We start from the raw sequence: 14730 nt of genomic DNA on the forward strand, positions 1-14730 counted from the left end.
GGAATGAGAAAGAAATATGGACTTTAAATAAAAGTCTAGATTAAGATAAATTTATTTGAATTATTTTGCCCTCATTCCTGCACTGCTAACTGTAGCATCAATGATAATTCTTCTGAGGAAACTCAGATGCACAGCAGGATTTAGATCATCTTGAGCAGTAACTTCTATATGTGTTCAGAAAATCAGTCTTTCTTTCCTCTGATGCATACTTGCAACTATTCTTAAATCTTGTTTTCTGACATAGAGTTTATGTGGTTGTGACCTGTTCTGCTACAACCTTAAATGGGAGCAGAAAGAGGAAGCTTAATTCTTCTGAGGAAACTCAGATGCACAGCAGGATTTAGATCATCTTGAGCAGTAACTTCTATATGTGTTCAGAAAATCAGTCTTTCTTTCCTCTGATGCATACTTGCAACTATTCTTAAATCTTGTTTTCTGACATAGAGTTTATGTGGTTGTGACCTGTTCTGCTACAACCTTAAATGGGAGCAGAAAGAGGAAGCTATAGCTTGCTTTTTTGTGAATATCTTTTACTTTTGTGTCTTCTTTGTAATTTATATCTCTCTTATGCCAGGGGCTAATGTGACAAGGTCAAGTAGTATTAAGTTTTCAGTAATGTCCTTTGTCTTTCTGGTTTGAATTTTCTTAGGAAAAAAATTAACAAAGAATGTCAGTAAAGGGAAAGCTATAGAATGTCGAGGAAACATTTTAACTCTCATAATGCCAACGGCAGGCAAGAACAGGCCAGTAGACAATTTCTAATTCACCACAGCATATACAGATAAAGATCCAGAGAATTTGCTTGCTAGAAATAATAACCCCTGCATTACGTTTTGTCCCTTATGCAAAATATGATGTTTATTTTCCGAGATATTTCTGTTTGAACCTATTGTTTGAATCATGGATTTTCAGTTTCTGCAGCCATACTGTTAGCCAATAATATCTACTGTTTGTTAGAAATATGAAATGTAGTTATGTACTGTTGACAGATCATGAGAAACTAAAATGCTGATACTTATAGTACACATTTACATACAAGGCTTAATGATTTTTAGAGTTAATTCTTCTTCATATTTATTTGATAACGTGGAAATCTTCCATGGCAGGAAGGTATTAGGACTAAGTAGAACTAGAACTAGGACAACTTGGCAATGTAGTTTGAGAAAGAAATGGAAATATAGTGACACATACTCGATTGTCTTTATATCTGTTTCTCTGAATTTACTCTTTAAATGTTACGGTGTTGTATAGAAATACTTGTAAACTGAATAGGGAAATTATTTTAGTTTTTTTCTGTTTTGCCATTGGTCATATTTTCAATAAGATTAAAATATCTACAACTAATATTTTCCCCATAATTAGTGTACCAGACTAAAACTCAACTTTGTCTTTCAGTTATAAAACCTGTGCTGGAAACACAACATAGTCACACATTTCAGCAATAAATAAGCATTTTTGGCTCTGAACAATTTTATGTTTATGGAGTGAGTGGGGGTTTTTTTGGTTCTGTTTTTTTTTTTTTTTGTCTGGTCATGTTTCTGACATACCTATCAAAGGCACTACACCCTCAGAAAATATTGCTGTCTGTGAAAATTAGCCGTTGCAAACTGGCCCCACACATTGCCATTCTCTCTCTATGCTAGGGCCTTGTCCTTACAGGGATGAAACAAGTTACCTAAACATGTATTTCTTTAAAAAAGATATAGTTAATGTAGTATATGTGCTTACACATAAACATTCTAGTTTTAGTTGATGATTGGAGTTTTTTGCATCTCATTATTTTCCTCCCTCTTTCATATTTAATGCAAAATAGAATGAACTTTAATGTGGAAGGTAATATTTGGCAATAGCCTGTCAGCTGACTGAACCGTGGATGTTTGTCCTTTAGTAGTAGCAATAAGACATATCTTACAGTCCAAAATCCTTTGTGCAAATGAATGTCAGCTCAACATCTTTGCATTTAATCTTCAATACTGCAAATAAGAATCTTTTCCTGTCGTTAGTACTTCTTTGCTGCTTTATAGCACAAGAAAATCTCTGATATGCAAGAAGAGCAGTTCCCTAACTGTCTGTATAATCAACACCTATGTGACACCATCTTAGAGAAATAGTAAGAAGGAGAAAGGACTAAAAGTGTATTGCAGAACACTGCAGCCTTGACCTGTTCAGAAATACAACTATAACAACGATTAAGTTAGTTTTAGGATCTAGGAAGTAATGTGCTGAGTGGAGAAGAGAAACAAGCTGATAAGAGGGTTGAGCACTGAGAAAGGAAGGAAGAGAGAAGCAGACAAACAGGTTTTATTTGTACTCCAGAATCAGGGCCTTCTGTTAGTTTCATTCTAGTTATGGTGCCTAAAGGAAAGCTAATTGAGATGTGCAAATTTTACAAGGCTTAGATCTTCAGTACTCAATGCAAGAAACAGAATGAAATGCTTACCAGATAAAGCATAACATTAATGAGTAAATATTAAAGACTGAGCTACTGAGAAGACTGACAAATACTTCCAAGTTAAAATTTCCGTAAGGGGTTCTAGCACCTTGGATAGCTAAATAAGCATTTTCTGATGTAAATAAGTCAATTGCCATATAATTGTAGAAGGTTCTGGTGCCTTTCTGTTTATGAGCTGCTGTTTGATCTAATTTAAAAAAATTTTCTGTTATATTTTTAGATAACTGAGTTTGTGCCTTTAAATTCTTTTGTATCTTTGGAAAGGCTGGATATCAAATATAACTGCTTGTCAGGTGAGTTGTGTAAAAAAATATAAAGCCCCATCCAAAGAAGAACTTCTTAATTAAATTATAAAGTGATTTGAATGGGATTGTTTGCATGTGTTTATAAGAGACATTTACACAGAAAACATACAAATATTTTCCAAGCTAGAATGTTATGTATATTAATTATTACTATACTGTAGAGGTAGCAGTATAGCTTTTATGACTTTGTGGTGTCAGTATGTTTTACTTTCATGTAAGATTTTATGAGAAGTAATATAGTTCTGCATTCAAATTTATATTTAGTTTTCTTCCTACTAAAATAGAGACCTTAAAGATGTCCTTACATGGTTAAGTGGCTGTCATAAACTAAAGGAGTTGTCAATCAGTGGAAATCCTTTTCTCCAAGAAAGAAACTGGAGGTAAGAAAATAAACTATTTTTCTAAACCAGAAAATCAAAATCAACCAAAAAATTGGTGTATATACCTTAGTAATATAGTAGAAACACTATCACACTATATGAACCATATTGCTGTTGTGACGGGTTCGCACTGCACATAGCTAGAGAAGGGGAAGTGTCTATAATAAATGTATGAAGGAATCCTTGAAAGCATCTTTTAAAGGAAAATAATTAGGCTAAGAAATACCAGAAGAAATGGTTGATATTTCCTTAGTAGTTGAAGATTAGCCTTTTTCTTGTTCTTAGAATTCCTTATCTTAACATCAAAAATTAATAGCTCTTATAATTATGAAGAGATGTAAAAGCAATGCTGTTCTTTGCCCTTCAGTGGTGTACAATGCTGAAATAAAGATCCGGAAAAAATCCAAGAGCTGGTCCTAGAGACTATGATATGTATATAAAAATGGATAGGGTAGAAAGGAAGCATGACATATGAAATGATATGCAGTTACCAGACTCTCTGAAATGAATAGTTATGATACGATTGTAAACCATAGGAATAAAATTGTACATGGATAGGGTTTTTATATATTGTTTTGTATGTTAGACACAGTATACTCGAGTTGTGCCCTCATCAGTGTCAAGTGCAGGGGGACGATCACTGCCTTAGTCCTACTGGCACTATCTTTGATATACATCAAGATGCCATTGGCCTTCTTGACCACCTGAGCACACTGCTGGCTCATGTTCAGCCATTTGTTGACCAGCACTTCCATGTTGTTTTCCACTGTGCTGATTCCCAAACCACTCTTCCCTCAGCCTGTAGCACTGCATGGGGTTGTTGTGACCCAAGTGTAGGACGTGGCACTTAGCCTCATTGAACTTGATACCATTGGCCTTGGCCCACTGATCCAACCTGTCCAGATTCTTCTGCAGAGCCCTCCTACCCTTCAGCAGATCAATGCTTGCACTCAACTTAGTATCATCTGTGAACTCACTGAGGGTATGCGTGATCCTCTCATCCAGATCATCAATAAAGATATTAAACAGGACTGGTGCCAATACTGAGCTTTGGGAAACCCCACTAGTGACTGGCTGCCAACTGGATGTAGCACCAGTCACCAGTATAAGTCCCCTGGTTTCTTAAGAATTCCGTGATCGGAAACCCCATACGTGGGCCAGTGTCATTAAGACTTAAATCTGTCTGAGAGAATTGCTCAGCAAAAGTACAGTAATGTTTTTAATTTAATGTGTTCTTTCATCTTCCTTAGAATTACTACTTTCTAGTCCACAGCCTTCAAGAACTGAATTACAAGTTGGAAATGCAATTTTAGACTTTTAGGTGATGTTCCAGAATATATGTAATGTGTTAAAATGGTAGAGTGTCTACTAGTGAGCTCTGACTATAAATCCATTAAATGTACAAAGAAGCATTTAATCAGTAAGAATTTAAATCATTACCAATTCTTTCGGCTAAGGAAATCAAGTATTTACCTAGGAAAGTGTTAACATAATAAGATGTCTGAGAAAATGAAATGAGACACAGCAGTTGGACTTTAATTATGGATTTAGTGTAGAAGTGACAGATTCTTTAATTAGAAAAATACGAATTTTTTTAAGCTTAGCAACTTGGACGTATCAACAAAATTGTTGTATGATTTCAAGTCAGTTAAAGGTGAGGCTTAACACTGCAATGATGCACAAGAATGTTAAGTTAAATTCTTTTCACATGTGCTATATTAGATTGCCTAGTGTAACAAAATAATTTGGAGTATGTGTGTTTTGGAGGGTGTGTTGTATTAAGAGAAAAAAAATCCAACAAAAACCACCCTTACATTTATATCATACATTTGAAGATTTTTGGTACAAATTTATGATTAGCATTCCAGTGGGCAAAAAAACCTATTTGAAACTTTTAGTTGGAAATGTTTATGTAGTTTGAAAGATAGCTGTACAAATATGTTCTTGGTTGGTTTGTTTGTTTTTAATGGACAGAATTATTTGCACTCTCATGGTTCCTGCAGGTAATTTGGTTAATAAAACTTAGTGATTGTGACAATATTTTAAATTCTCATTTGCATTGTTTTAGTTATCTCTGTTTTACAGAACTGTTATTTCACTTGTAACCTGGAGGGGAAAGCTTTCTGAATTTCAATTTAACTATAAGAACTGACACTTTAGATTGCTTGACCCAATAGAACTTTTATGATTAGACAAGAGATTCATTTGTCTAAAGGATTTAAAGTATGGAATACTATAAAATATGGATTTGCTGAATACAGCATTGACTGTAACTTCAGGCAATATGTTCCAGTGAACTTTACATAACCCCTTGATACCAACAAAGGAATTAGTTGTAAAATTTCCCGATTGGTTTTGTACTTTCATGTCCAGCCAGCTATAACACCAACAAAAGTGAAGTAGTAAGAAATTGCTTTTTAAAAATTAAACCCTGGGATCAGTCTAAGCACTCCTAAGGGAATATGTTTCAATGCTGTAATGATTAATAGTGCCTCTTAAGTGACAGAATATTCACCAGGAAGTTTTCACTAAATGAAATATTGACTCAGCCCTTCACCAGGAGAAACCCAGCTGGAAAAACTAGTGTCGAGATCCCATCGGTCTAAGACACAGCATTGATCAACTTTGATATGGCACTTTTTTGGTGTATCACTATTCAACATCAGCTTTGGTATTTCTCTCTCTGTGTTCAAGAACAGTTGATCTAAACCCATCATTTTATTCCAAGTGTGTTTCAGACAGTGCTAATCTTCATTAATGGGCAGTAGAGAAGGAAAGTTTTCTATTTGCAAAAAAACCTTCTATTCTATTGAGCTATTTGGAATATTATAACTCAAGTCATAGAAACTTTCTCTGATTTTAAACTTAGTATATGTTGTCTAGCAGAGTAGTAGTCCCTTACCGTCAGAGGGAATAGTCAGGGGGTTCTAAAATTCTGAAACCAATATTATCTTTTTTAATAATAGTAGGATTTACTGCCTACAATAAGTATTCTTTCAAGAGTTCTTAAGTGTTGCTTAAAAAAACTGACTTGATGAAAATATTGAGTGTTGATGTATTGATTTAAATAGTTTTGCAGTCTTTAAACTTTCAACAAATCTGGCATGGTATAAGAAATACGTGAAACAAAGATGCAGTGCTGGTTACATTTCACAATAACCTAAACCAGACTGCATTGATGAAGCTATTTTTTTTATTGTTAGATAAGTTTCTCATTCATATTTTTGCTTACCTCAGTGGCTCCAACTGTCCTTTTTATGACAAGGAAATGTCATCTCTACTGTCATTCCTTTCACTGACCCAAAGTCAATATTTCAAAAGTGGACTTTTTTCCCTGTCATTTGTACTGTATATCATGTGGTATACACAGATGGTAAAGGGTGTAGAATCGACAAGGTCTAGTATTTTGTGCAGTTTTTAAATTTCAATCTTTTGATGTGTCAACAAAATCAGTGCTGCATCTTAATCTTATGACATAGTTTGCTGTGTTGCCTGCTAATCAAATGCATTACAGATGCCTATGCACAAGTGTGTAAAATTTTCCTGGTAAGGTTCGTGTAGGTAAAATTCTAGCTCTAGTGAGTTGAGAGTGTTGCCACTGACCTTCCTGGTGTCAGTATTTCAGCAGTGTTCTTTATACAAGCAAAGTATTAAGAAGTCTTGCTGTGCTCTGCATTTTATTCTGAGTTCTGTGTCTTATTAAGTATGCAGAGAGAACTATTTTCATGTACTGTCTTACATGATTGTATCCGTAAGATTAGTGTTTTAGCATAAGGATTTTTTTCCTAATACTAACTATAACTTTTTTTCCTAAGGTCTTCCTTGTGTAAGATCCTTCCTAGTTTACAGTTTCTTGACGGTGAAATCTTAACCTATCAAACTTTACCCACAACTGAAAAAAATGAAAGAATCAGAATTAAGAACTTTTCTGGAAATTTGTCAAGTGCAAATGAAAGAATATATTAAACTGAAAAAAAGGCTTCTGAATTGGAGTATGTATATGTGAATATAAATTGCATTCATAAATACATTTTCATGTATTGCTAGTGAAGTTCTTTCTGTCTTATCAATTTTATTTATCTTTTTTTGCCTGGAAATATATTATGTTAAGAAAGAGATTAGAATCATTGACTTCAGTGCAAAGTCTGTTTCAGACAGGTATTCAAATAGGTGGGCCTTGACTTTTGTTTCATTAATTTTGAGAAAACAGGTGGTCCAAAACCTATAGTTAGTAGTAACTGAATGAATTCATAGAAAGAACATAGTACCATGGTATGCAGGAATAGTTGGTTAAATCCTGAAGGTTGTATAACAACATGATGTCCAGCTTTACCTTACATCTGGTTTGGCTGCTGATGCAATATGCTCTATTTCTTTCCGAATTTGTTTTCCATGTGTATATTATTCACATTCTAAATAATTGCAAAAGAGTTGACCTTTTTTCTCTTAAGGTAACAGATCAGATGGAGCTGTTTACAGGTCTTTGATTTTGTCATACTTACTACCTTTATCATTACTGATATGATTAGTTGTCCAGTGAATTCAGCATAGACCATGCAAGTGGTAATTTGTCATTTATACCTGCCACCTTTTAATTGCTTTGTAATATCTAACTAGCTCAAACTTCATATATTTCTGCACTTGGTAATATTGCATGTTTTTTTTCTTTCATAGTTCCTTTTCATCTCCTAACAGGTTCACAATATCATTTTAGTCTTTCTAATATACAGCTTGTCCTGCTGATGTTCAGAAATATAGTTTTCTTGATTCTGCCAGGTACTGAACATTATTCCAGAGCAGGTGGTGCATGTGACATTTGACAGTGCTTTAGTCTGAACTTCTTGCATACTTTGTTGGTTCAGGAAGAGTACCCACATTTTTTTCAGGATCTAGCTGTTTATTCTGTTACTACCTAACAGGTTATTACATTGGTGTATTATTGAATTTTACTAAGCTGCAATAAATCTTCATAGCTCACAAACCAGACTAATTGGAGAAGAAGTTCACATTAAGAATTTAATTGAAATTAGTTTGGGACACATTATATAGTGCAGTTTTCTATGACAGATATAATGTGTAGGTGGCTTCTAAGACTCATGTGTCTGGACTAGAGATCTCCTGAGCTTTCTTCAATTAAGAATTTTTCTATGATTCTGTGTAAATTTTGTTTGAAAGAGCCTGCAGATGTTTGAGAAGAACAGGACTGGAAAGAGGAGATTTGTGTAAACATCTCTTCTTGCCTGAATGTGTGGTTGGGGTGGGGAAGAGAGAGCTAGGAGGGGGAGAAGGAGGGATTGTAGGGGGGTTAATATTTTGAGAATTCATTCACAATCTTTTAAATTGGTAACTTTGACATGACTGAAGCATCTTGTATCAAATTTAGTCTTAAAATGAATTTCTTGTGTGTTAAAGCCCTCTATGTATTATTTAGACTCAAGTACAATTTGTGGATGATTTGAAAACCATTGAAAACTGCAGTTCATAAAAAGAACTCTAAACAATTTGTTTGTATATAAGCCTTAACAGCATAGCTATTATATGTACATATTGCAATACTTTGACTGAATTAATGTGACATTGCTAAAGAACAGGCCAACAATAGAGCAAACTTCTGTCTGTTTCACATATTCTTAAGTTATGAGCCCCTGTAGGTGCGACCTCAAGTATGTAAGCTGCCAAAAGTAATCACTGCTTTCTTCCCTAATCCATGTTTCATACACCACTGCTGCCCAGTTACATTCTTTGTGCTGTTTCTGCCTGTAACTTCGCTGTTGTTGCCATGATCAAGAATAGAACATATTTTAAAATTGAATTTTTCTATTCTAATAAATGCTTTCTGTCACATAATTTTCAGTTGACTTGTAATGAGTAATCATATAAAAATAATAGGACATCTTGGCTGCAGCAATTTGCTTTCACTCATCAGATATGCAGATGTCTTGCTAATGGAACTTTATAAGTACTTTATGTATAATACAGTGAAAGTGACAGGAATTTCATAAATGTTATTGCAAGAAGAGAATATGTAAGCAGTGACCTCTTCATGCCTTTGGAAGGGACTTTGGTAAGCTGCACTTAACATCAGTAATGATGTTTATGGAAGTTTCCTTGAAGACAAATTAGATTTTACCACACTATTACAAACAAAAACTCACATGAATTGTGGTATACTGTTTGAATATTCCATGTATCATAACTAGGAAAATCACAGTAAAGCCACAAAGGGAAAAACATGATAGTAAGGAAAACTTTGACTAGCACACAAAGGGGTAGAGTATTATTTATGATTTTACAGCAATGGTGAGGAGATAACTGCTATTGCTGATTAGAACTGTCCTGTTTGTCCACAGTCCCTTTTGCCTCTGAGAGATTTGTTCTGCTGACTTTTCCAGACTTACTGTCTCATTCTGACAAAATTGAATTCTTTGAATAACCTGGCAGTTATTGCAGATGCAATTGCAGTAGGAGATTCTATACAAAATGTGTCAGCTCTGTAAGCAAGATTCTGCCACCACCTTGAACTTTCTAAGTAGCAATATTTTGGGTGATTTAGACTCCACTGAAAGGCCTTTTAGGGTGAATAACTTATCCTTTTCCATATCTGTTAAGGCAGCCTGTGCATGGATCCTTATGCCTCCCTAGGTGGTGCCAGTGGGGGTTTACTCTTTCCTTTCCTCCCTCCCCAAACACTGCATGTGAAACTGAGCAGGGTTTGGACTAAATTAACCAAGACAGTGATGGATACTCTATGTGGATTGATGTGAGGACTCAAGTTGTAGCAGTCATTAATACATGCCTGACTTGAATTTCCAGTTAGATTAAAATCTGATTCTAATGCTTTTATCTTTCCTCAAAGCCCCTGGAAAATCCTAGCACAAATGGAGAGGTATCTATTTGGTTAAAAAAAGCTGCAGGTTGCTTTGTGCTCTTAGCCTTTGTTTGTGAAAATAACGTCTGGGTCTTTAGGTACTATCAGGGCCACTATTCTAGCACATTTGTACATTGCTACAATCTCTTCTTCTGACTTATTACCCCTTTCTAATACTGCCACAGAAGTACACCCTTAGTGGCTATGTAAGATTTACATACGGCAAAAATTACTTTCACTTGTTAAGAAGAAAATAATGTTGTGGGTAGCCAGGCAGCCGTTGAACATGAAGGAATGCACTGTTTTTATGGCTGGAAGCCATAAAAAGTTTGCTGTAGCAAGACCACTGTATTCATCTACATTTTATTACATACTAAGCAGCCAGACACTATGGATACTGGTGCTTCCACAGGATATTTCCATTTCTTGTTTTGTCTAGATGCTAATTTATGCTTAAGACCTTGGTCATGTCTTAACCAAGAAGTAATTCTGGAAGATTTAGTGTGACCAGATCCCTTGACCTATAATACTGGAAAAGGTCTGAAAGGCAAATGACCAATTTACATTAACTGAAAAGGAAATATTGTGGTATCAAAAGTCTTATTAATGCCATATTTCTTACTTTGTCTTCTTTCTTTTCTTGTATGTGTTGTTTCTATTAAAGTAGTAAACCAGTCCTGCATATTTTCCATTTTCTGTGTTTTGAACAAGCAGTCTTCAGGAGCATGTCTCTGGTATCCAGAATGCAGTCCTATTGAGACACTGTTGATAAAGCCACAGTGCATTGGTAGGATACCCAAAATCCATACTCAGGCCCCATCTTAATATATGTTTGTGCTTTGGAGGTTCACCACACCATTTCATTGCTCATAATCCTCTGGGATGTCACCACAGCATCCTTTGTAGTTTCTGGAAACTTAAACTGATCTGACTGCCTAAAAGGAAAGCCATTGATACAGAGGGCAGCCTGAAAATCCTACAAAATCAAAGTATAGGTGTGGATTGCCAGGGAATGTATCAGTGGGAAATAGGGTGCATGCCCACAGCAACAAGACTCTATTTTGCAACCACTGATCGGAAAAGCTGCCCAAAGAGCAGGCCCTGTGAAAAAAAAAAAAAGAAATATATGATCCCTATTACCACAAAATCACTTACTCCCTGTCAGAATTTGCAATTCCCTTCAACCTCCCATTTCCGCTTGACACATTTGTAGCCACTGGAAGGGTGAAATGGCTGCTTGAGATACCCCTGCACCTGTCAAAGGAGAGGATGCAGAAGTACCCTACTCAGTTCAGTGTTATGGTGGTTTGTTTTTATCTTTCTTGCTGTTTTGGGGATTTTTTGAAAATGAACCAGGATACACAGGATATGCTTTTCACACAGGAGCTTATTTTGCCCAATATATAAAACATTCTGGGTTTTTCTGCAATATTTTGATTTTTCAAGAAACAAAGAAAGAAAAGGGGAACAAAAGGTGGAAATTATTTTGGAGCTTTTTTATTATTTTTTTCTTTTGTCTTCATACAGTATTTTTCTTTTTGTCGAAATTTGGTACTGATCTTGTACCACATTTATATTTTTTAATAGTTCAACTAATTTAAAGTATTTAACTGAAGTTTTTAACTAATACTTTAAGTAGTTCCTGTTCACAAAATTGCTAATATTTCTGTATAGTATGTTAGATCCACAAGCAAATATATACATTGGTTAAAATATTTTTAGAAATTGTCCTATTTGTGGAACTAACAGGAGTAGGAGTAATATTGTGTAATGGACAATCAAATGAACAGCTGTTGCACAGTGAATTGTGTACTTAAACTGTGTTGGATTTGGCTTCATATTCAGCCATTCAGATTTTGTCCAATAGCACTGAAGTTGCACTAGCAGAGGAAGAGTTGGAATCTTTTATACTCTTGTAAAATCTGATTCTGTATGTTTTTAAAAATATAAAAAATTCTCATTTGAACTTCACTAGGGGATATAATTATAATGGTAAACAATCTTTTCCCAATAAAACCTTATAAAAGCTTCACCTTTGTCAATGATGAACAGGAAGTAAAATTCTATTATTCTAACTGTTATCTTAAGACCTGATTTTTCCAGACTCATAGGAAGACCGATCTTATTTCTACTTTTTCTCTTGGATTGCTGACCTAAAATGGATTTTGTGCTCCTCTGAAATTAATACCTGATTACAGACCTCTGCATGTATCTGTGCTATTAAAGTAAAATATAAATGATAAAATATAAATGATTCCAGAAGTCCCTGCTACCTAATACAATGGGCAAACACCATCCAAAGTACAGACAGCATTCGGAATCTGTAACAATTAGTTCATATTGCTCTTATTCATTCTCATCATGCTTTCCTAAATTCTATCTAGAGATCGTGGTTTGTTGGTTTGAATCTGTTTGAGTTTTATTGCTTTAGTTCTTATCAAAATTTCAAAATTACTGTTGTTTTTATATTAGCTTTCAGAGTTTCCAGATAAAATTAGGTTATTAAGGCAATTATGGGATTTACAACAAAATTGCCTCAAATCCTCTAAAAGTTTTGGCATCATATACCACTAACCATACAGAAAATTAATAGTAAAATGCATGACCTAGTGCTATTTTAAAAAGTATGAAAACCTTTTTTTTAAAAAAGGTCAGAGTAAAATAAGAAATCTAGGTAGCTGTATTTAAATATGTCAAAAAGAAAGGAAAAATGCAATTAATGTTTATAAATACTGAAACTGGGTTGGGTTTGAATCAGAGTAATTACTATAGGAATATGGAAACATGTAAGGATACTTGAAAATGCAAGGTATTTTACAGAATAATAGACGTAATGTATTTTTAAAAAAGCATTCTTACAGTCCAAAACATATCAAAACTTTTTTTGCCTTATTTTCAGAATTGCCTCTTCTATTGATTCTGCACAAGGACAGTGCTGGTATTTTAATCAGTTGATGAAACGTAGTATTAAACATGGATACGCACATAAGTACAGTGAACTAAACATTACTGACAGAGGTGGACCAGAAGCACTTCAAAATCATTTAAAGCAAACAGCCACTGGCTGCCTACAGAAAAATAACCTCTTTATCATGGGTGCGACAGAAAATAAACAGGTCTTGTTGGATCTTTCCAAAAGATGGATTACTACTGGCGATATTCAGGCCACATTCGTTAACTCCTCCATACCTGTGCACCAAAAGGAAAATAGAGAAGATCAGAGAGTAAAGCAGAAGAGCACTGAATCTTGTATTAATTACAGTGGGGCAAGCAAAGGCAACAATAACACGTCAGCCCACCTCGCACTGCAGCAGTCAGTGATAGTAGCAAGTAATATGGGGAGAAATCTTCAGCAGTTTGAGAATGATACAGAAAGGTAAGACATCTGTCAGATTGCTTTTGAATAGATTATTTGGGTGGACAGTAGGAGTAAGGATTTCTTGTTTAAAAAAAAGGCACAGAACTTGAAAAAATATTTTTAAGCTTATTAGGCAAAGAGTTCTATTAAGGTGTTGCACACTAGACTTCCATATTAACAACAATCCTGTTAGTTGGTATGTTAAAATATAGATATGTAACTACTGCAAATAATTTTAAAATACTGTACGTAAGAGAATTAAAAACCTTTCTCTTGGTCTCTATAGTTTCTTTCTTTCTTTTTTTTGCGATAAGGTTAGGACACCCGTTCAATGACACATACAGTGTTAGGAATGCATATGCTGGATGTTTTGCAGGAACTTTGGGGCAGTTTAACTACAATGGAGTGTAAGGCTTTTTTGCTAGACTGTTCATTAGACATTCAAGATTCTCCTGTGTAGACTTTACACTCAGTACCATTCTGAAGGCAAGAGGGAAAAGTTCCTTCAATCTGCCATCCTACTCCCTTGACCTTAGACAAATCTTTTGCTGTTGTGATGACTGAAGGCCTGCCCTGCTTTTGGTACTCCTCCAGCATGCCTTAAACCTGCTTCTTAAAAGTAGGGGCAGGGGTGACAGGCCAGTTCAACTTTTTCTGTGCCCCCAAATTTTCTCCTGCATGAAACAGACTGGTTTATTACCTCTTTGGAATGCATTTGCTGCTGGTTTGTAGGGTTCTGGATATATAGTCAAAGAAAACAGAACGTGATTGTTTTTGTTGTAAAAGGACAAGAATTCAGTTATGATTTCATAAAAATTGAGTTTCAAAAATAGGTGTCTTGAGAATGCTGAGAAGCAGGCTTGGTGGGTGTGCTTCTTTGTGCTGTTTAGACTTAGGGTAAGTGGGCAGTAGCACTTAGTAGGTACTTAAAACACTAATAATTTGTCATAAAATTTATTATGCAGGAAGACTGCAATTCATTATTACCTCTCAGCAAGCAGAAAGCAAGAGTACAGTAGCCTACTGCAGAAGATGGATGCTTAAAAATTACTTTTTTAATACTAAATTTAGCTTTTAGTTAATATTTTAAATGTATTATCTAAGTCTGGTTTTGGAGAATTTTGTTCAAAACAATGCAAACCATTAGAGGGGTATTTTTGTGGGTTTTTGTGGTTTGCTTTTTTTAATTCAGCTACTGCTTTTTACAGATGCAAAGTTTATTTTTGGGGATTTGTAAACTTGTACACATTTTAGGAAAAATATATTCTGCCTCAACCTCTGATGTGTGTTGTTTGGGTTTTTTTGATTGGTTGGTTGGCTATTTTTTGGTGTATAGTACTCCACTATTTAAATAGATGCACTGCACA

General features: G+C 34.8%; 1 protein-coding gene across 1 annotated transcript in view; it reads left to right on the top strand.

Annotated features, from left to right (window-relative positions):
* LRRIQ1 (leucine-rich repeats and IQ motif containing 1) overlaps nt 1–14730 on the top strand; it is a gene marked incomplete at both ends in the record, with an annotated part of 61023 nt that overhangs the window by 17498 nt on the left and 28795 nt on the right. Inside the window, 5 exon segments of the mRNA XM_009074278.1 lie at nt 2673–2745; nt 3044–3137; nt 6953–7034; nt 7036–7133; nt 12905–13381. Coding sequence (XP_009072526.1) covers nt 2673–2745; nt 3044–3137; nt 6953–7034; nt 7036–7133; nt 12905–13381 — 824 coding nt within the window.

Source organism: Acanthisitta chloris, unplaced genomic scaffold (genome assembly GCF_000695815.1).
Source record: "Acanthisitta chloris isolate BGI_N310 unplaced genomic scaffold, ASM69581v1 scaffold3585, whole genome shotgun sequence".
Taxonomy (NCBI): domain Eukaryota; kingdom Metazoa; phylum Chordata; class Aves; order Passeriformes; family Acanthisittidae; genus Acanthisitta; species Acanthisitta chloris.